Raw genomic sequence first — 23,476 nt, forward strand, 5'->3', positions numbered from 1 at the left:
TGAAATGGGTATGATTTATAGTGAGGAAATTCAATGTGGGGATCGGGAGGAAGAAGGGCAAGAATCTGTACAGAGTTTTTCTCTCAGGTTTTTCTGAGAGAAAACTTCTCTGGTTTCCACAAGGGAACTGGGTTTGTTTGGTTGGGAAGTTTCAGTACTGTGGTTGGTAATTTATATTACACACTGCGTGGACTGCAAAAGAAAAATAATAATAAATAATACTTCTTCTCTTTGTCTTTTTGGTATCGTGATTTGAAAATTTGGCCAGAGTTTCTTGAACAGGGTAAATGACGTGGGGAAGTGAATCATGATTTCATTTCAAACTGTGACATTTTATTGTAAAAGATTGGAAAGAAATATTGATAATTTGATGTTCACTTGTTGACAAAACGTGGATGAATATTGAATTGAAATCGTGGATTAAACACAAAGTTGTTTGTTTAGATTTAATTCAATGCACTAAGCGAACAAAAACAAGTTTCCATCTTTCTTGTGAGTTGCAAGTTGCAACCTTATCAACAAGAACGTATGTTTTTATTCTAAGCAGCTTTAAGATTTAAACGAGTATGGATTGGCCTCTACTGGACGGCAGCTGGGGAAAGAAAGGAACAAAAAACGAATGAAATAAATAATTTACACTGCTGAAAATCATTGATATAATCGATATGATATATAAAAAGGAAATTTTTTTTAATATTGAAAAGTTCGTGCATATTGTATAATATAAAAATTATCCCTTTTTCCTTTTTTTCTTTTCATTTTGCCTGTAACTAACCTTGTCGCATTTTTTAAAAAAATTGCACATGGAAAAATTGCTAATTTCAATTTAGATCTTCTATAATCAATAATATTGAATAATATAAATTTAGAAGAAAATTAATATATACATTTATAAGTTGTTATCCCTGAAAACTTCATTTCAAAATATTTTAGGTGACGTAAGAAAGAAAAAACAAATAATCGTTTCATGGGATCTCATCACATAAATGAAATCAATCATTTTTGGTTTGTCGCTTTCTTTACCTCATCTAAAATCACTTTTAAAAGATTAAAAAATAAGCCATTTATTCACCTTCTAAATACCAAGAAAAAATTCTGAATTGAAATATCTAAGGCAGTCATTATGAATTAGTTATGAGAGTTACTTGTTTAATCACTTCATTCAATTACTATCATAAATTACTTTCAACCATCTCTCTGGAATTAACAAAGAGCGTTAACTTGTTAAAAATGTCTCAAAAAAAAAGTCAAATTTATTTTGCCAACATTAAAGAAAAAGAAAAACATGATATTTGAGGAGTCATGTAATTAAAAAGTAAATTAGAATTAAATTCTTTTAATAATTTGCAGCTTAGATAAAACTGAAAAATGCTAATCAATAACCCTTTGTATTATTTATATTATGAACCATTAATCTATTCTAAAAAGCATCATATAATAGAGATCTAATAGAGTATATGGACAATGCTTAAACCAAAACTAATAATGGATATCAGATAATTAAGAGGAAGAAATTGAAGGTAGTGATTGAGAAATGGCCACACTTAGTGCATGAGAAAGTATTCCAAATGTGAGCCAACTAATTTGTGAAGAAGGGAAATGAATCTTGTGAAGCTGAGCTGTGTGAAGATATAAACAAGCATCTCAAATCCCAACTTGCTCCTATCACAATATAAGAGCCTTTTTCAAACTGTTTCAAAAAAAAATGAAACGGGGTCGTCAATTTCGTGCATTGAGCTACTTGCACTCTGATAACGTTAAAATGATAATTATTCGTATACAAAATTTAAAAAAATATATTGACATTTTTTATCAAATTTTTATCAGGAAATTACAAAAATGTGTCCATAGAAAAAATAATAAATAGTAAAAAAAATCAATATTTGTGTGGTTGGTCATGAAGGGGTACAATTTAAATGAATCTGAAAATTATGGTTTTATGGAAAAATAAACCTTACTAGAAAATCTCAAGTCCAACATAGTAGTAGTATTAAAATAATTATAATTTCAAATTATTTGAAATTCTTAAAAATTTAACATGCACAAAAAAATACAATTCAAATTTCAAAAAAAAAAATTTTTTATTCCAAGTTTTTAAAAATTGATGGAAATTTAATGCCGGTAGAAATAAGAAATATATTTGAATAATTGGGCCTCTAACTTGTACCTTTTTTAATTCTGATTAAAATGCTGCTGTGCTTTGTTTTGTACTTTTGTTTTGCCATTTTCTAGGGTCCAAGTTGCAATTCTTTACCGTGATATTAATTAATTGCCTATATCTTTTTCCCACTAAATTTTGCATCGTTAAGATGAATTTCATTAATTTCCCTTTTTCTCATAATCTTTTTCTAGCAACTTGATTACTTTAAAAAAAAGTAAAATAGAAAAATAGAAAAAATTGTATAAATAAAAAAGTAATTTAAAGAGCAAAAACAATTTACGGTGGGACTTGAAGGTGGGACCTCCACCTGCATGCACGCTCGTGGTCCTATCCTTAAACACGTTAGGTTACGGGAAATGGTTCCAACTTTGACCAGTCCTCTCAAATCCTCCCCGGGGAGTTCATTTACGTTATTGTAAATTTTACTGATCCGGTCCTTTAATTTAACTTTTGTATCATTTTTTTTTTTTGCCAAAACTTTTATGCCATTATATGTCAAGCGTTTAAATAAAACATTAAAATAGAATAAGGTGCTTAAATATTTTGGAAAAATATTTATAAAAGAACATCCAGCACTTTTGATTTTTTTTTTAACTTTTATATGTCTTGAAAGCTGAAAATTTATTTTCATAGCAAAAATACTTTAGTTATTATTTGTTGTTAAGTTTGATCAGTAAACTACGTAATTTGAAATGTGTTTTTAACTGTTAAACTTAAGGTAGATAATAGTTTAGAGAAAAAATATATAAATATAAATCTATAATATAAAAATGATAAATTAAAAAAAGAACACGAAATCAAGTTTGTGTCTTAAAATAAAATTACATTTAAATTAAGTGTAAAACAGTAACTTTTTATTAAAGTTAAAATAGAACAAACACTGTTAAAAACAGCAGGTTAGCCTTTGCAGATTAAGCAGAAGTAATTTGAAAAGACGCTCCTTAAACTAAGTATATAGTTGTATTTTGCAAACGCATCCAAGCCATCACTTTTTAATAAGTTAAGCCTATGAGTCTATTTCATATTCCTGCATCTAATTAAATATAAACATGACTTTAAGCGAAATCTGACTCAAAACTCGACCCATTAGCCTAACCAGGCTCTAATGAAAAAACTGCTTTTTAGGATTTGTTTGGATTGGCTTATTTAAGTGTTTTAAAAATATGTTTTATACAAGTTAAAATAAAATTCTTTTTACATACTTATCTTATCTCGTATTTTATAAATTATGATTAAAAGTTATTTATAAATTATTCAAAAAAAAACTTGAAAGAGAGGATCTAGCCGAGATTAACTCCTCTATCAAAATCATTTTAATTTGTGCATGTATATCTCTACCAAAATTTTATACAATATATATTCTGTTGATTTTAAATATAAAATTTAATTAATTAATTTATATAGATTAATATAAAGGGAGAATTGATTATTTTGTATTATTATGTAAAAATTATTGATTTTTTTCTAAAAATATGTCTATTTCATATGAGAATACATTGCTAAAATTAATGAAGACAATGTGAAAAAAAAAAAAATATAAGAGATAAATTATATCAAACCATATCGATCACTTAGATTTTACATTTAAGATTAAAGATAGTACTCGTATTGTTTTTCCTCAAAAAATCGTTTGCTCGACATTAACATCTGTGCAAGTAGCTAGAGAATATACAGTATTTTCAATAATTCTTATATTTAATTGTGTTATCATATAATTAGGGACGCAAAATGGTCATATTTCATCACATTTAAATGGTATAACCTGATGTGGCTTATCAAAAGGAAAAAAAACTTAGATTTCAAGTTCTCCGATCACAAATAGTTATGTATCTTTTTTTGTTTTATATGAATTTATAATTAAATGTTATTAAAAGCTAATATTTCAAAAATATGACACATGATGGCCATACGTTATTAGAAAATTTAATATAATGAATATAAAAAACTTGATTTAAGTTGTTCTTATCAAAATATATAAGCTAAAGTAAATTTAATATCAAATATTGATACTAATACGCAGCATTCATGGAATTAATTATTTTCATCTCTCAACTTTTTCATCATGTAATCATAAAATGAGAGACACTTAACACAACAGAAATTATATCTAAAGGTCAAATTCACAAAATTTTTTATTTTTAATTTAAAGACCACCGACAGCAACTAATCATTATATATTTTTATAGCTGCAAATTTGTATTATGTGAATGATAAAGACCCGTAATTCAAAAAATAAATTTAAAAAATTTTCTTAATAATTAATTATTCTATTAGGTACTTTTGAATATTCTCCGCTTAAACTACACATTTAGATTGGATAATGAGCATTTTTCACGAAGTCAATTATATTTTTCATAATATCGGCTAAAATTTTTATATTGTTCATAATTACTAGTATTGATCTTCACAATTTACTTTCATGTCCCAACTTTTCCCTTATGCATCAAATGAGGCAAACACATAGGCTTATCTACCCATTCATATACTTAATTTAAAAAAAAAAAAAACAGAAGAACTCTTTGCTAAAATATATGGGAAAAATCACAAAGAAGTTTTGAATTTTGTTTTATTGCCAATAGGTACCTTTTATATGTCAACTCGTGATATTTACATGTCACTAACACTACTGATAATTAAATTTCTTACAAGTGATTTCTCTCTATAATTTTTCTAAAGATATATATGTCCAATTTAATTATATAAGCTGATGATAAAAAAATTCACGTAAAGTCAAAGTCATTGTAAAACGAAGCAATCTCAGCTTTTGGATAGTTTGGAAAGATACTCAAGAAACATTGCTTCAAAATCTGGTGTCCCAAAAAATGATTGGCCATTATCAATTTTTCATTTCTCCACAAGTCATTATGACATCAATCAATTAATTCAAGCTATTTCAGTGGGAGCATCACTCTGTTATGTTTGAATGAAATTTCGGACTCAAACCCTGGTGTTTATTTATTTATATGTATATCTTTAAATTGTATTAAAAAAACTATATTAATCGACTATTTGATTCATTATATTGAAACACATATAAAATTGTTAATTTATTTTCATAATATACTGTCGTATTTAGGTGGACTATGAATTATTAAAGTCATAAATGTAACTTTTTGGGCATTCGTTGCATAGTATATATGCTAAAATGTCTAAACATTGTTTTGGTTTTCATCTTTATCTTTAATAATTACCAAAAATTTAAAGAACACATCTCATTGAAAATTGCGGAGAATGATATATTTGTAATAAAACAGTTGATGCTGCCTATATAAAATTTTCTAAAGTTTTAAGAGTTTATTTTTGATGATAAAGTACTTCATTTGACTCTAGACATAATAATTAAATAATTGATACACATAGATAAAAAAATTAATTAAATTAGTTTTTTATCTGAAATTAAATTAGTTATTTATAAAAATCAGTTATTAAATTGATTATAAATTAAATTAAATTATTTATTTATAAAAAATGTGTATTGTTTTCCTTAAAATATCATTTATTTTATTTATTTATATTGAAAACTATCCATATTAATTACATTTGCACAAATAAGTATACCTTAAAAGATAAAAGGAATATGGGAGATAAAATATATAAAGATCTTGTATTTATCTCATATTTGTTTGGTTGGAGGGTTGTTGAGGGGAGGGAAGGAGAGGGGAGGAAATAAGTGTGTTTGGTTGGGAAAAATAGAAGGGAGGGGAGGGAAGAAATTTGTCTTTTAGTGCTCCCCTCCCCTCCCCATGCTCCCCTCCAAATTTGGGGTTTTTTTGAGGGGAGAGAAATATTATGTCTAATATTGACCAAACTACCCATACTAATTTTTTAATATTTCAAGTTTGTCCATCTTATTAAAAATCTTTTTTCACTTTTTTCTTTTTTTAGCCACTAATAATATTTGATAATAATAATATAATTATATAAAATATACATATCATATGTATTAATATATACATATCATAACATGTGTGTATTATAATTATATATTATATCGTGTGTGTATTAAAAAAATAAATTAGTCTAAATATAGAGATAAGGGTATATTTGTCAATTTATAATTACCTCTCCTCCCCTCCCCTTATGAACCAAACAAGAAATCTCCCTTCCCTTCCCCTCCCCTCCAACCAAACAAAACCATGACCTCCCCTCCCCTCCCCTGAACCAAACAAAGAGGAAAACTTTGAAAAATAGTAAATTTTTTAAATTATTTTTGGAAGTTTTTACTTCCAAGTATTCTGCCTCCCATATTTCCCTTCCATCTCACATATATTTAAAGACTAAAATATATATTTAATCCTTTAATTTTATATAAGGTTTTAGTTTGGTCTTTTAACTTTAAAAAATATACTTTTAGTTGTTTAACCTCAAAGTTATTAGTCTTAAATGATATTTTTTGTAACAATCATGGTTGTTTTGAATATTAAATTTAATATGTTAGTATTTAATAATATTTTATCAGGATTCAAGAGCTCAATATTATTATTTTTTTGTCAATAATTTTAGGGTTAGATGACTAAAAATTTACTTTTTAAACTTATGGGGCCAAAATGAAATCTTCTGTAAAGTTAAAAAATTAAAAACATACTTTTTATTTAAGATACATATCTATGTGTAAAAAAGTAAAGGGGAGGGAGTATTTTTTTTTTTAAAAGTCAAACTAAGTTGACATACTACTCCTCTGACCTTAAATATAAGACTTATTTTATAGTATAAATTATATTATAAAATAGGTCTTATATTTGGACCGGAGCAGTATTAATTTTAGAGTATGATTCTTAGAAGGAATTTGGATAAAATCAAAACCATGGTTTCAGAAGTTCTTTTACAGCATACGAGGTAAATATATAGAAAGATTTGTCTCGATCTGTAAAAAAATACTTCTGAAAAGTGATTATTGAAGTATGTAAACACCCTTTTAAGCCCATCCCACGTCAACTGGACCAGCTTCACAATGTGGAGCTGCCGATCGACCTCAGCGTCATCGACTTCTAAAGCTACAGTCTAACTCTTCAACCTAACCACTATTAATTATTAATTATGAATTGAAAGTTCAACTAGTTGACAGGCTCACATGCTCTAAGCCTCTAGCAGCTTTGACTCTGCTATGTTAGATATAAAACACTGGCACTTGAAGTTAATTAAAACTAATTGTTTTCTTATAAAATATCAAAATTGCACTCACTAGAAATTATTTCAAAATCAATCTTCATATAAGATGCAAGTAATGAACCTACGAATGAACTTTTGAAAATCAATTTTTAATGGTAATGTTAAATTAAAGGATTAAGCCAACATCTAAAAGTATTTTGTCAAGTATATCCAGCATTTTAAAGTATCTTGTAGTGTGTTTAGTATCATGAAATATTTTAAAGTATTTTTTTAAATTTCTCTAGCACCTTAAAATATTTTTTTCAGGTACTTCTAGTATCCTAAAGAAATACTAAAAAATATTTTATGGTACTTGATGCATATTCATTTGACATACCTTTTGACGAATTAATAACAAAGCTAATATAGCTCATTAAATAATACTTCAAAAGCACAATTATTTTTGAAAAAAATAATACTTCAGGAGCAAAATTACACTACAAAATATTTTAAAATATTAGATGCATCTTAAAAAAATATTTTAGAGTGTTAGATGCATTGCAAGATATTTTATGGTGCTAAATGCACCTAACAAAATACTTTAGGTTGCTGACCTTAACCCTAAATTAAATCATACATTTTTCATGATTAGTGTTAAATATAATAATCAATGGAGTTGTTAATTGAAAAATGAGTTATAAATTTCCAAAACTTACTTGAGCATGTTAATTCTAGTCCCTCGGTAACTATACTAAATTTTAACATCATATTAATTTATCTTCTCTCAACATGTTTATTAAATAGGGACATATATTAAAAAAATTAAATGTTTATTGAAACTATCAAAAGATCTTATAAAAATAACAAAAAATTTCTTCCTAAGAATGAAAGGTTGATATAATAGCAAGAGGATACACACAAATAATGTATTAAATAAGCATTAATTAACAATTAATGTAGTAAAAAACAAATTGTGGGGGGGGGGGATTAATGGTAGGCATATCATTCTATTTTGTTAGCTACCTTGTCTCATCTATCTGTTCACGTTTGGACTAATCCCATTTTCTTCATAAGGCTTCATGATAGCAAAACTTTAACAATATATAGTCAATTATGAATATGATTATGGCTTTTCCTTCACTAGCATTACATACCATCAACAGTTCAAAACTCATCTTATTTTTGAATTTTCACTAAGTTTTGCTTTTAATCCCTATACTTGTTGGTGTTAACTATACTGAGTCCTTGTGAAATTTCATAGCAACCAAAAGCTACGATTTGAAACTCAGGACCAAAACTAAAATTCAATCAAACTGTAAGAATTTTGCCCAAGAAAATCAACCCATATAAGAATGAAAAATAATATTAACCGTTATTGTTTATTGTTTCTAACAAATCTAACATACGCCTATGGCAAGGAGGAATGAGGATAATATAGGAAGGGAGGCTCGTTAACGTTTCTGGTGGTTGTGATGCTTTATGCCATCATTGCTCGCCAATATAGATACATACATATATATATATCTTTATATATATATATATATATATATATATAACATACTATCTCCGGTCTTAAATACTAAATACTACCTCCAATGATAATTATAAAATCTCTCACAGGATTTCATGAGATTGATGATTTCATTGTCAACAATTGAACCACATATATAGTATATAATTTAAACCTATAAGCTAGCCAAAAAAAAAATTATTAAACCTATCAACAATTTATTATGTATAAATTATGAATAATATAATTTATTATTCTCCAAAAAAAGTCTTGATCAATGAGCTGTTTGATCCGGTTGAACCACTACGTTGAAAATGAGATAAGGTTGAATTAATTATAGAGAAAAGTCATACTATTGAAGGAACATTAAAATTTATATACATAGTATAATAATCTCATTAAAAGTCAGCCGCGAAGAACGCAAAATAATGTGACAATGTTGCTATGTTTTTGTATGTACGGGTTTAAATATAAGCAAGTTTAATTCTTTTTTAATTTTCAGACATAATTAATGATTTTACCCACCCATTTAGAAGTGTTCTACAAAAATGGATAGAGAGAGTATATATTATACTCCTCCGATCCTTAATGTAAGACTCATTTAACTAATTTGATTAGATTAAAGAAGTTAGGTAAATTAGTTAATTATAAGAAATGTGACATGTTTTTCCTAAAACACGAAAATCATCTTTTTTAATACCTCTTCTCCCTCTTCTACTTAATTATGGTTGAAGGAACATCATAGGGGTAATTTAGAAAAAATTAATAAATATGATAAATGAGTCTTATATTTAGGATCAAAACCAACTCAATAATTGGGTCATATATTAAAGACCGGAGGAGTAATATTTATAATATGTTTTGCGATCACACACATATATATGTATAATATTGTTGTAACCATTTCATCACACACACTTCTACATTTCATTTTGTATGAAATCAAACCACTGAAATGATTTTTATATATATCCACTAATTTAAATCATTTTTTCATCTAAATTCATTGCTATATGATTGATTATACAAAGAGATACGTTCCAGTATTTTATGATTTACAGTTTGTTAAAACTAAAAAGTGTGCATTTGTTAATCTCCTTACCAAAAAAACGTATATTTGTTAAACTAATTAAATATTAAAACGGTAAAAACAACTTCAAATTATGTTTCCCAAATTGACCTTTGATGTATCGGATGAGTTTTCAAAACATAAGCTTTTCTTTTAATCCAAACATAAATGAAGTAAAAGTTAGTTTATCAATAAGACTTCTTACTTTAGTGATTCAAATGTCTCATTCTCCAATTACTTGTTGTCTCTCATTAAGCCTTGAACACTCACCAAACAATAACATTCTCTTATAATAATACATCATTCTCTTTTTAAATTCATGATTATATACTTGCAAATTAATTTCTAAATTTTAAAAAAAATTAGGTTGATAAAAGGAGGATAAATATTATCTACAACAGCCAAAAAAATGTAATTTGCGAAGATATAAAGCGGATTAAATTAATTGTAATGCATGAGTATTTTATGGAAATGATTAATGGAGTCTGTGTGTGTGAAGGAATTGCTTTCCTTTCACTCAATAACTTTCTCATCCAATTATAAAAAATATCAGTGCATCAATAGGGTACTTTTTAAGTAGTTGTTGGATCACGGGTCCCAATCACCTTCATGGTATCTTTGTAGACATAAAAGTGAGGAAAATACAGTTAAAAGTTTAAATATTTTTATATTCAAAGATATTATATTATTCCCAAAAATGTAAAGATTGAAACTTTAAACTGCATACACTATATATATAACAACTTAATATATATGTTTTTTTTGTCAACTTCATTACATGGATACTTAATTAAGCTTCAAAATTATATATATATAATTTTAATAGGTACATGTGTCTTCTTATTAAAAATAATCTTGTTCCAAACTACCAAAAAGCTCAAAATTGTATTTGTAGGAGAAGATGATAATTTAAATGTCCAAAAGCAAAAGAAAATGATGTAGCCAAGCCCAAATAAATAAAAGAGCGTGGGCTCATTGTTATTATCCATCCGACCAGGGCCGGCCCAAAACTCATGGGCCTGAACACTATCTTTTAGTATCTTATAGAAGTGCCGATTGGTGGGGTACCGTTGAACGTTTCAACAATTATGATTTAACCCATAATTATCAACAAGTTCATCTTTAGTGCTTTAATTATTGACACAAAAAAATTATCATTTGAGGGATGAAATGATCTAAAAGGATACTTAATAACTTAAAGATGCCAAACTCGAATCTTATACTACCCTAGGTTTTTAATATAAGTGTTAGCCAAAGATTAAATTTGACTTTAAATATATGACCTCAATATATTTTATTTCTCAAATCATATTTTTAATATAAAAGCTAATTAGAGATTAAATTTGGCTCTAAATATAAGGTTTTAATCCACTTTATCTCTCAAATTTATAATATTTTTCTAAAATATATCCTTATTGATTATAAGAAGTCCTCACCAAAAGATAGTTATCCATAAACTTGATTAAATTAAGTAACTTAAAAAAATCAACACACTTTTGTCGCAATTAATTAACTTAACTAATTTTTTTTTAAATTTTCTCAAATTAGTTATATAACTCTTATATTAATGATATAAGGTAGTACAAAGTTAGAGGATTAAAAATATATACTCCTCCAATTCTTAATATAGGACCTAATTGTTGAATCAATTTTAGTCCTAAATAGAAGACATATTTCTCATATTTATTAATTTTTTCTAAATTACCTCTATGATACTCTTGCAATCATAATCAATTAGAAGAAGGACATAGGATATTAAAAAAAATGATTATGGTGTTTTAAGAAAAACATGTCATATTTCTTATAATTAACTAATTTACCTAATTTTTTTTAATCTAATCAAATTAGTTAAATAGATCTTATATTAAATACCAGAAAAGTATGTGTGTGTATATATATATATATATCTTATTTAACGCTAGGAAAAAGAGAGAAGGTCAAGCATGGAACACGGGTCAATCAACGTGGTTACGATGATTGAAGCTTAGATTATAACTCAAAAGATCAATGAGACTGGAAATTGGTTCCTAATCAACGGCTTGCCCCCTTTTGAACGGCTTTGAATGATTAAAAAAGGATCAACTTGCTCTGCCGCCTTATTAACGGTTCTGATTGATACTACAACGAATTCAAAAATATCACATTCTCTGATTTTGACGTCACACTTATTTAAGAATATACTTATTCTTATATACATCAAATTAATTATTTGCAAAGAGATTGATCATTAACTACTATCAAGCAAGTTAATATTTTAAGCAATCATGAAATAAAATATCTGAATTTGGACAAGCCAGCAGTACTAAAAACTAGTTAAGCTGAGATAACATTAGAAAAATTACTACTCCTCCGATCATTAATATAAGACTCATTTAACTAATTTGATTAGGTTAGGGAAGTTAGGTAAGTTAGTTAATTATAAGAAACGTGACACATTTTTTCTAAAATACCATAATCATCTTTCTTAATATCTCCCCTCCCTCTTTTATTTGATGATAGTTGAGGGAATATCTATAGGGGTAATTTAGAGAAAATTGATAAATATAAGAAATGGGTCTTATATTTAGGACAAAAACCAACTTAACAATTGGGTTCTATATTAAAGATCGGAAGAGTATTTTCTTAAACACATTAAGTCGCTATAAAGAATATGCTCAATTGTTAAAAAAAAAAAACAAACTAAATCTAGTTTAAGTTTTAAAGCATGGCTTTATTTTAAAAGAAAAAAGTACTTCCAGAAAAGAAAAATCCATGCCGCGTAAGGTCATGACAAAAAAGTTTTTCTTTGGAAAATGAAATTGAAAAGAAAGCAGGAAAAAAAAAAGAAGGCCATTATTATTAGTTTAAAATAGCTAGTGGGTCAAACACGGAAGAAAAAGAGAAAACCCGCAACACACGTAAACCAAACAACCAATGCATTTTTTCTTGGGACCAAACATGGATTGACACGTGTGAAAATTTTTTTATTTTTAAGTGCAAAAATTGATGATGTTTTTATAAATAAAATGCGGGACTGTTAACTTTTTAAAAAGCTGCGATGAAGTTTACTAGCCTAAAATAAAATATTAAAATTCAAGTAAGAAGATATAAACATCCTAATTTTTTTATTAAAAAGGTCACAGCACGTTGCCGACAGCCACATCAATCAATAATACTCCTTCCGTACTTAATATAGGACTTAATTATTGAGTTGGTTTTAGTTTTAAATATAAGACTCATTTATCATATTTATCAATTTTATCTAAATTACCCATATGGATACTCCCTCAATCATAATCGAGTAGAAGAGGAAGAAGGGTATTAAGAAAGATGATTATGGTATTTTAGGAAAAACATATCATATTTCTTATAATTAACTAACTTACCTAACTTTTTTAATCTAGTCAAATTAGTTAAATGAGTCTAATATTAAGAATCTGAGGAATATTATGCTATTGGGTTTTAAACATAGGAACTAGTTTTTTTTTTTTGGAACCATAAAGTTAGTTTGTAATTTAAATTATATTATAAATTAGTTTTTAGATTTAGTACCGGAAGTATTATATATTATAGTTTAGATTAAGTATATATTTAGTTTTTAAACTTTCTGTAAGGTTGTAGCTTGATACATTAGCTTTAAAAAGTATATTGTTTGTTAGTTGGGAAAAAAAAGAAGGGAGGGGAAAAGCAAGGGAGAGAAAGAAGTGATGAAATCTCTTAGTGAGACATGTAGCATGCATTGACTCAGCTACAATCTCCTTTCCACAGTCCACTCTAGAATGCCCTGCAAATTTTGAGGTTCCTCTCCTATCTCTTTCCGTTTACCAGCATTTTCAGCTAAATTAATCGACACCCATATGAGACTACAGCTTCAGATTCCAGAATAAAACTTGCAGGAGGAGAAAGGTGGAAGCTGCCCAGAAGGTGACTGTGGAAAATCCTCAAGAGTCCATTTGGTCAATGAGGTCAACGTGCTTGTGAGTTTATGACTCGTTATGAAGTTCATGGGCTTCTAAATGAAGAGGATGAGACATATGGACAGAATGGTTCCGTCTTTCATGGCCGCTTTACTCCTTTGTGCGGTCTTAGTGCTTGATTTGGTGCTAAATGTTTCTGGCAATGCCGAAGGTGGGTGGTGCCTTTTTGTCACTGCTCTTTTGTTTCTTCAATGTTTCATATTACGGATGCTTTTTGGCATTGATATAGGAAAAATTCACTATTTTGCTGCTCTTCTTGCTCTGTTAGCTATATTACTTCTTGGTTGACATGCATAACTATAGAAGTTAATAGGATTCCTGATGGAGTAGCTATTTTAATATTCCAACTTCAAGCTTTTGTCTGTAATGCTTTTGTTCGAGTATGAACAGAGAGGATTGAGGGGTTTTCAAAAAATTCATTCTTATGCTATATATGTTGGTCCTGGCTTCGGTTGATTCTCCATAATAAACGATAATACACGCAAAATTTTATTTTATGCTCACAGTTCAGAGAGACTGGTGTGTTCCTATACTTAATTGAGGATTGATAGGTCTGGGTTTTGGAAGATCTGACCATCGTCGAATGGCTTGTCAAAATGTTTTTGATATTAGAAATAGGTCACATTTTTCTTTCCATTAACGTAAATCTCTTACTGTTTAGCCGTGTTGTAGAACTCTGACAAAGAGTGAACTAAGAAAGTATCCCTCAATGCTTCTTCTTTCTGTATTTCCACTTCCCAGTGCAGCATAAACACTGACACGTTGTTTGCCTAAATATCTTCAATTACTACTCCCTCCTATCCTTAAAATAAGACCCACTTCATACTACAAAATATGTTTTATATTAAGGATACGGCGAGTATAATATATTTGGTCTTTGATTATTATGAGTTGTTGCGATGTTGCTAGCATAACACAATATATGATTTAATCTGGAGGATCTCTGCGTCTGAAAATTGCCCTTTTCTAAGACAGGTGATGCCCTGAATACATTTAAGACCAGCGTAGTTGATCCAAACAATGTTCTTCAAAGCTGGGATGCCACCCTTGTCAATCCTTGCACGTGGTTTCACGTTACATGCAATAGTGAGAACAGCGTGACCCGTGTGTAAGTTATTCCTAGGACTTTTACCTATCATTAATGACCATTCTGCAGCTAAAAATTCTATTTATTTCTGGTCAGTGATCTTGGAAATGCCAACCTTTCGGGTCCACTAGTTGCACAGCTTGGTCAACTCCCGAATTTGCAGTACTTGTAAGTTTTGAATCTGATATGGTTTTGTTGCACAGATTTTCATCTTTTTCTGGGAACATTATGACTTGACATTATTTCTTGAACCATTGTCTCTTCTGTTCTTTGGTGGTTTTTTAATCGATGATTTTACAACCAATACAGTGGCTGGGTTTATAGAGTAGGCTTCCATTTCATTTGTTTCTTAGTGTTCAGTCTCTGAGCTTCAAACTTGAGTCCAATTCACTGGTCAATGTCTAAAATTCTCAGACTTTGTCATAGATATTGTCCATATTGGCAAATTTTTTTCTATCTTCCTCCTCTACTTACGCCCCTTCATCTAGCAAAGTTCACGCGCTCTAAATTTCAACAAGCTATGAATAGGCTGTATTATTTTGGGGGAAAAGCAGTCCTTATTCTTGTGATCTTATAATACCTGCATATCATGCTACACTGCTCTACAGCTTGTTGGAACTCAAACTTCCTTCTGAATATTCATTGGTACTTATCTAGCTGTCTATCCCTTGTTCTCTTGTGATTTCCCACAGTAAAAATTCCAGCAGTTCACAAATTTCCATTTTTGTCCTTGCTTTAGACCACTTTCTTATTTACATGAGGCCTTTGATATGGGGACTATGAATAAACAATAATTAGTGAAGAACATAGTTTCCTGGTTGAAGTTTTGTTTGATGTGCAATGACTTTCTTATTTTGCTGGCCTTACAGCTCTAGGAAGCTTCTTTTCTCTTGCTGCAGTGAATGTCCTACTCTGATTTCTTCCTCTCCAAGTTTAGACATCACACACAAGATAGATTGAGCCTCCACTTTAGCATATCGGTATCTAGACCTCCCTTGGATGAGTATCCCCTTATAATTGGACTTGCAGGCATATGGGAAAGGTCAAACTTAGTTAGGCGCCATCTTTAGTACTTTCTTCTGGTTTTGGATGATGTCAGACTTATGCCTTTTAAACACTTCATATGAGGTCTCCACGCACCAGAACTTGGGCTCTCTTTGCTTCTTTAACTTTCCTACAAATAAATAAATCGAGTCCAACTAAGGTTTTTTCAACATAAAAGCATGTCAAATCTATGATTTTCTCCTATGGGCAAATTAAACTAGAAATGATGATACAATGGGAGGAAAAATGAAATAGACAAGTCGTTATTCATTGTTATGAAAATGCATATAAAATTGAGACTTAACAGTTAGCGCATATTATTGTATAGCATACCAAACCCAAATTTGTGTAGCAAAGGACATGAAGTCTCAATTGAATGTTATTGATCTTAGCGCCTACTTTATGAGTGTTCATCTTCATTAGTTCAATTAAATACAAAAAAGGGGAATGATTTCAAACCTTGAGTCCTTGAACCACTTAAGATTATCTCAAACTTTGAATCCTTCTATGTGAATTTAGAGCCAGAATACTTTTCTACTTTAGCTATTATCGGGAACTATGCTGTCTATTATTCTTAAATCTCGTGATCAATCTCTGGCTGTTACTATAATTTGATCAACTTTCTAATTCATGATGTTGATATTGAGACATCTTGGTCCTCCTGTAGTTGTTTAAGAGACTGAATTATCTCATGGAGCAGTTACACATTGTATGTCATATAAGCCATCAATATATGTTTTTTGGGGTGTGCTTGCTTCAGTTTTATCCTTATCAACATGAGGTTTCAACCGCTCCATATCAATTTTGGCCTCATATCTGTCATCACCTATTTGCGGGGATTTCTTTTTTTAATTTTTGCTCAAATCTGAATTTTTATTCCTTTCTATGCCAGGGAGCTTTATACTAATAACATAACAGGAAAAATCCCAGCTGAATTTGGAAATCTGACAAATTTGGTGAGCTTGGATCTGTACGCCAATCACATATCTGGTAGCATCCCAGAAACATTGGGCAATCTTAAAAAGCTACGTTTCCTGTATGACATGCTCTTCTTAAACCTGCAGTTTATATTTAAATCTTTTTCAGCTCTTTCTTGATCAGTGTGTCTTGGCTATCTGTTAGGCACTCATGCTGCACTGCATTTTGTTTGTGCTACTTAACATCAGACTGTCCTCAGTCAAATCGTTACAGTTGAATAATGCGCTTGTTGTCTTCCTAGTCTTTTCCCATGCAAATTTATACCAAAGTGCATTTTAAAATTGGATGGGTGGGGTTATTGTTTTTCTGTGTAATGTGTTCCCAGGAAAAGTGAATATTAGTAAGCTTGCAATCAAATGATCAGCAAGTTCTTAATGGATACTGTATTTAATTCTAAGATAAATTGTTGCTTGGATGCCGATGTCTATTTTTGTTATCCTCAATGGCAAAGAAGGAGACAATGCTCTGGATACCTTGTGCGGATATTGGGAGACTAATGGAATCCTTTTTGTGTTGCTCTCTGGGAATGATGGAGTGGAAACATTCAATGAATAGTTAACTGTGTTCCACCTACTTTCATTCCATCCCTTGATTCTATTAGTTGCGTTTGTATAAATAAAAACGACAAGTTATTATGGCATAAAACGACTTCGGATTAGTGTCAAAATTTATGAGATATTTATGATAATAACTTTGAATTCAGCTGAGGATTTTCGTTAATAAAAAAGTATTTCATAAACAATTTTTCAAGTATGTAGGATTATCTTTTTTGTTTTTTGACACCAGTGTCTATAAGAGAGGATTAGCACTTAATACCCATTTTGTTTATTGCCCATGGCAATCTATTAATCTTCATTGCAGGCTGTGATGGCTTGGGTTCCATCACGTTGGCATTACTTTAAAGCCGAAAAGGTCTATAATCATCTATGATGGTCTATGGTGTGTTCTTATGTGTCTTACCATGACCATTCGGTCAAAGGCCAAAGAAGAAAGGATTTGTTTTAACCTTATCTGTAAATTTCCAAATGTAATCATTCAATTCTTATTTGTACTTGAAGCCAATAGTCAATTTATGGATGCATCAGCATTGGCTATATTTGGACATATTCACTTTTCAACAAATTTATGTTCCCAAATACGAGTTTATCTGCAGTGGAGTGACACATTCTATTTATTTATCAAAATATTATGGTTTGTCCATTATTTTCATATTTCTATCTACCTTAACTTATTATTATGTGCAAACTAATCCGTCCTGCTATCTGAAATAGGCGTCTCAACAATAACACCTTGAGTGGAGACATTCCCATGGCGTTGACTACTGTTAATTCACTGCAAGTCCTGTGAGTTTTTCTACTAAGTTTCAATGATCTTGTGCAAATGTGGCCATTAAGTTATATATCTGTAATGATGTTTAAGCTCATGGTCATCATGGAATCTAGTGATCTTTCAAAAAACAAGCTAAAAGGAGTAATCCCAGTCAATGGTTCATTTCTAGCGTTCACTCAACTCAGGTTGGTGCAAGTGGTTTTGTTTATTTTTGGTGATTATTGAAGAGGAACACATCAAAGTTTTGCTAAACTCTATTCCACTTAACAGTTTTAATGATAATCCTGATTTGAAACCACTAGACGTTACACCTGGCCCAATTTCACCAACGCCGCCGCCATCTCCTTCAGGTTTGTTGTCGTTTGTCAATAATAATTTAGATTGTTGGAAGAACTACTCTACCTTAGCTTTAGTTGGAGAACAGACCTTCTTGTGCAAATCTATTGAGCTTCAAAATGCTTTGCTGGACTTACACATTTTACCCAATGATGTGTTTTCATATTCATGTTATATTAGTCGTGTAGGAATATGTAACCAAAAAAATTACTGTATGAATAATGAAAGAAGAGTGTGGGTTAAACAACCCACACCATAGCTTCCTTTGCTCCTTTATTCACCAATCATTATGCATGCCAATACTGGGCAGAACCAATAGTGGACAAAGTGTGGAAAAGGAGAAAGGAAAGCATCGACAAATCAAAGACTGCATCTATTTAAATGCTTTACCGAAAACATAGCTGATTCTTGTGCGAGTCTGTGACTCATTTATTTTTAGCATATATTTAATTCATAGAAAAGAGATCATGACTAAACTTTTTGAAGAGAATAATAATTTTCTGGTCAACTTGTAATCTGTAAACTATTTTAGGCAATAGTCGTACTGGAACTATTGCTGGAGGAGTTGCTGCTGCCGCTGCTCTAATATTTGCAGCCCCTGCAATTGCACTTGCTTATTGCCGGAAGAGGAGACCACAAGATTATTTCTTTGATGTTCCTGGTAAGCTGGATAATGGAAAAGATGGTATACATAATGATTAGTGAATTATGTGACAGCCATAATTGATTTATCAACATTTTGCCCTTTTACTGGCAGCTGAGGAGGACCCTGAAGTTCACCTTGGTCAGCTTAAGAAGTTTCCCCTGCGTGAGCTCCAAGTTGCAACAGACAACTTTAGTAACAAGAACATTCTGGGTAGAGGTGGATTTGGTAAGGTTTACAGAGGAAGGCTAGCTGATGGGTCTCTGGTTGCAGTGAAAAGACTTAAAGAGGAACGAACTCAGGGTGGAGAGCTGCAATTTCAAACAGAAGTAGAAATGATCAGCTTGGCTGTCCACCGTAATTTGCTACGGCTGCGTGGTTTTTGCATGACACCAACTGAAAGGTTGCTTGTGTATCCTTTCATGGCTAATGGTAGTGTGGCATCATGTTTACGAGGTATCCTTGTTCTTCTACTCTGGTTGTTTGATTAATTTTTTCCTAGGAATATTAAATTGATTAGCATTGGTTCTGCTTATAACTGAAACCTATGTAAGTTGGCATAAAAGGGATTACTGTATTTCCTTTTGAGGTAACATTAATGTTAACTTTAATTTCAAACTCTTTCGTTGTTTATCTTGATTTATTGTTAATGAAATATGAATGATAAGTTATCTTGCGCTAGGATGCAAACCCAATATAGATATAAATATACCCGGAAAAAATTCTCAATGCTAGATATTTAAATTGTAGTTTCATATTGAAATGCGTTTATGAATATTGGGTATGCCCTTAAATGTCTTCTAATGTGTTAGACCGCCCGGAATCAAAACCCCCGCTTGAATGGCCTGTAAGGAAGCGAATTGCACTGGGAGCTGCTAGAGGGCTTGCTTATTTGCATGATCATTGTGATCCAAAGATCATTCACCGTGATGTTAAAGCTGCCAATATATTATTGGATGAGGAATATGAAGCAGTTGTTGGGGACTTTGGTTTGGCAAAACTCATGAATTACAAAGATACTCATGTTACCACTGCTGTGCGCGGTACCATTGGGCACATCGCGCCGGAATACCTCTCCACTGGAAAGTCTTCAGAGAAGACTGATGTTTTTGGTTATGGCGTGATGCTTCTTGAACTAATAACTGGACAGAGGGCCTTCGATCTTGCACGACTTGCCAATGATGATGATGTCATGTTACTTGATTGGGTATGTTTTCTATTTTCTCATAGGATTTTACTACCATCTAGTGATTGGCAACCCTTAAAATTTTCCGTAAAACGAGGCAAACTCCTCTACGTATTTATTTCGTATTTTTAAAACCATGATCTTGTTTCCACCCAAACAGCCCTGTAATCAAACACCTTTTGCTAAATATAGTGTCAGTTAGTTTCCTTAAGTGGTTTCTTATGACCAAAAAGTTATTAAGCAATCAACATGACAATGCCAACCTCAATTTGCATCGCATTTCCTAACGTCCATTCTCCACAACCATAGGTTTTTGTAATAACTGAAGAAAGCACTATTCTTTACCAATAATTGTCCTGAACAACTTATATGTTGGTTTAGTTGGATTGCTGGTTTAAATGTTACTTGGGCCGTAACAGAAGAACCAACGGATTCTACCTTAAGTAGATAGAATCTGGACAATACCCCTTTCCTGTTTCCATGATTTGGCAACTTGACTCTGCTTTGGATGCAGGTGAAAGGGCTTTTGAAAGACAAGAAACTGGAAGCACTAGTGGATGCTGATCTGGGTGGTGACTATAATGAAGAGGAGGCGGAGCATCTGATCCAGTTGGCATTGCTTTGCACACAAAGCTCGGCTATGGAAAGACCAAAGATGTCTGAGGTGGTAAGGATGCTTGAAGGTGATGGTTTGGCTGAAAAATGGGAACAATGGCAGAAAGACGAGATGCATCGGCGAGATAATCAAACCCTTCTCCCCAATTCTAGTTGGCCAATTGTGGACTCAGCTTCACATATTCCCCCAGATGAACTCTCAGGTCCCAGATGATCTTCTCAACCTTAATACTACTCATCATCTACACAATCCTTTCGTAACTATAGAAGATGGCTCGAAACATTTGAAAGTGATAATAGTGAGGAACTTCAGGGCATATGATTTTCTTTGCAGCTGGTTTTTCTTCCCTTTTGATTATGCTGTCCTGATCCCCCGTTGATCGTGTTGTGATTGTTGCAAGAAGTGTATAATTGGAACTCTAGTGCACAAGTGACCATCGTTTGTGTTGTATTATATGTAGGAAAAATTAATGTATAGAAAAGATATGGAAGTCTTCTTTTCCTTTCAAAATTAGATACACAGACAAAGATGCAAATTTTGGGGATTTCAAAGCCAGTGCTCTTGAATTTCATTGAAATCTGCTATTGTCAGGATGACAGTGATATGGGGTTGTGAATTTGTGTGCAATGTGGTACTTCCAGTGGATAATTACAGTAGAAAACAGATGGCAACTAACGCACACAAAAAGAAAACTAGTCACCAAAGCAAAATTTTGATGTAGTTAAAACATTATTGTTTGAAAGGAAGAATTCATTTGATGGAGTGCATCTAAACTCATATAGATCAATTATACATGTTTATGAAATTTCCTAGAGTAAAAAATGTGAGTCTAGCAACAATAATGGTGAGGTCAAATAAAAGGATTTAATTAATGTCTAGAGATGAGTTTTCAAAACATAAGCTTTTCTTTTAGTCCAAACATAAATGAAGTAAAAGTTAGTTTATCAATAAGACTTCTTACTTTAGTGATTTAAACGTCTCATTCTCCAATTACTTTTTGTCTCTCATTCAGCCTTGAACACTCAGCAAAAAATAACATTCTCTTATAACAATACATCATTCTCTTTTTAAATTCATGATTATATGCTTGCAAATTAATTTCTAAATTAAAAAAAATTAGGTTGATAAAAGGAGGATAAATATTATCTACGACAGCCAAAATATGTAATTTATGAAGATATAAAGTGGATTAAATTAATTGTAATGCATGAGTATTTTATGGAAATGATCAATGGAGTTTGTGTGTGTGAAGGAACTGCTTTCCTTTCTCTCAGTAACTTTCTCATCCAATTGTCAAAAATATCACTGCATCAATAGGGTACTGTTCAAGTACTTGTTGGATCACGGTTCCCACTCACCTTCATGGTATCTTTGTAGACATAAAAGTAAGGAAAATACAGTTAAAAATTTAAATATTTTTATATTCAAAGATATTATATTATTTCCAAAAATGTAAAGATTGAAACTTTAAACTGCATAGGCTCTATATATGACAACTTAATATTTTATATTTATTTTTTTTTGCCAACTTCATTACATGGATACATAATTAACCTTCAAAATTCTATATATAATACTACCTCCGTTTCTAATTATAAAAGCTAGTTGACTAATTTGAGGAAATTAAGAAAAGAAGTTAAGTTAGTTATTTGTAATAAATAAGTATTGTCTTTCCTAAAATATCCTTACTAGTTAAGTATGTTGGCTAAAACTATAATTATTAGAAGGACTATCTTGAAAAAAATTGAATAAATATGAGAGACAAAATGGATTGGAGTTTTATATTTATGACCAATATAAAAATCAAATGGGATCTTATATTAAAGACTGGAGGTAGTATTTAATAGGTATATGTATTTTCTTATTAAAAATAATCTTGCTCAAAACTATCAGACATCAATTATGAGCACCTCCCCAAAAAGCTCAAAATTGTATTTGAAAGAGAGGATGATAATTTAAAGAGTTAATATCATTTTTGGTCCTCATACTTTAACTTTGTTTTGGTTTTAGTCCCTGAAATTTGAAGTCAATATTTTTGGTCCCTCAAATTTATTTTATTTATGACGGTTGGTCCTTATAGTTTGAAAAGGACTTGGAGCTAGTATTACCGGTGTTAAGTTCACTAACACCGTTTAAATTGCTGATATTGACTGCTGACTGGGCACGCTCATTTGCTGACCTGGATATGCGACTTCTATATGAAGGGGAAAAAAAGAAAAAAAGAAGAAGCCAAAACACCTTAACGCCGTCGTCATCTTCTTCACTGGGGACGGCACCATCTTCTTCAGTGTCCGTGTTAATGCCGAATTCGTCAAGCTCCTCTAGCTCCACAAGAAGATGACGTCGTTCCTTGCTCACTGAAGAGGATGATGAACAGCATCCCCTAGTCCTTTGCCACGCCTTGCGTTTAAGTTCTAATGAAGGTAGTTCCACTGTGTCTATCTTCTCTCTCTAAAGAAGTCGACGGTGTCCA

The 23,476-nt window shown here is 30.8% G+C and overlaps 1 protein-coding gene across 1 annotated transcript; it reads left to right on the plus strand.

The window, feature by feature from the left end:
- Nucleotides 1-13,596: 13,596 nt before the first annotated feature.
- LOC114746254 (BRASSINOSTEROID INSENSITIVE 1-associated receptor kinase 1-like) lies at nucleotides 13,597-21,484 on the plus strand. Its single transcript, XM_028934515.1, has 11 exons — nucleotides 13,597-13,935; nucleotides 14,760-14,892; nucleotides 14,968-15,039; nucleotides 16,808-16,951; nucleotides 18,165-18,236; nucleotides 18,336-18,407; nucleotides 18,493-18,572; nucleotides 19,091-19,219; nucleotides 19,316-19,657; nucleotides 20,014-20,408; nucleotides 20,902-21,484. Exons 1-11 carry the CDS (start codon nucleotides 13,824-13,826, stop codon nucleotides 21,214-21,216), a joined length of 1,866 nt encoding a protein of 621 aa, XP_028790348.1. The 5' UTR covers nucleotides 13,597-13,823; the 3' UTR covers nucleotides 21,217-21,484.
- Nucleotides 21,485-23,476: the final 1,992 nt, after the last annotated feature.

The sequence above is a fragment of the Neltuma alba genome, unplaced genomic scaffold, assembly GCF_004799145.2.
Source record: "Neltuma alba isolate B1F8T4 unplaced genomic scaffold, ASM479914v2 tig00000123_pilon, whole genome shotgun sequence".
Lineage (NCBI taxonomy): Eukaryota > Viridiplantae > Streptophyta > Magnoliopsida > Fabales > Fabaceae > Neltuma > Neltuma alba.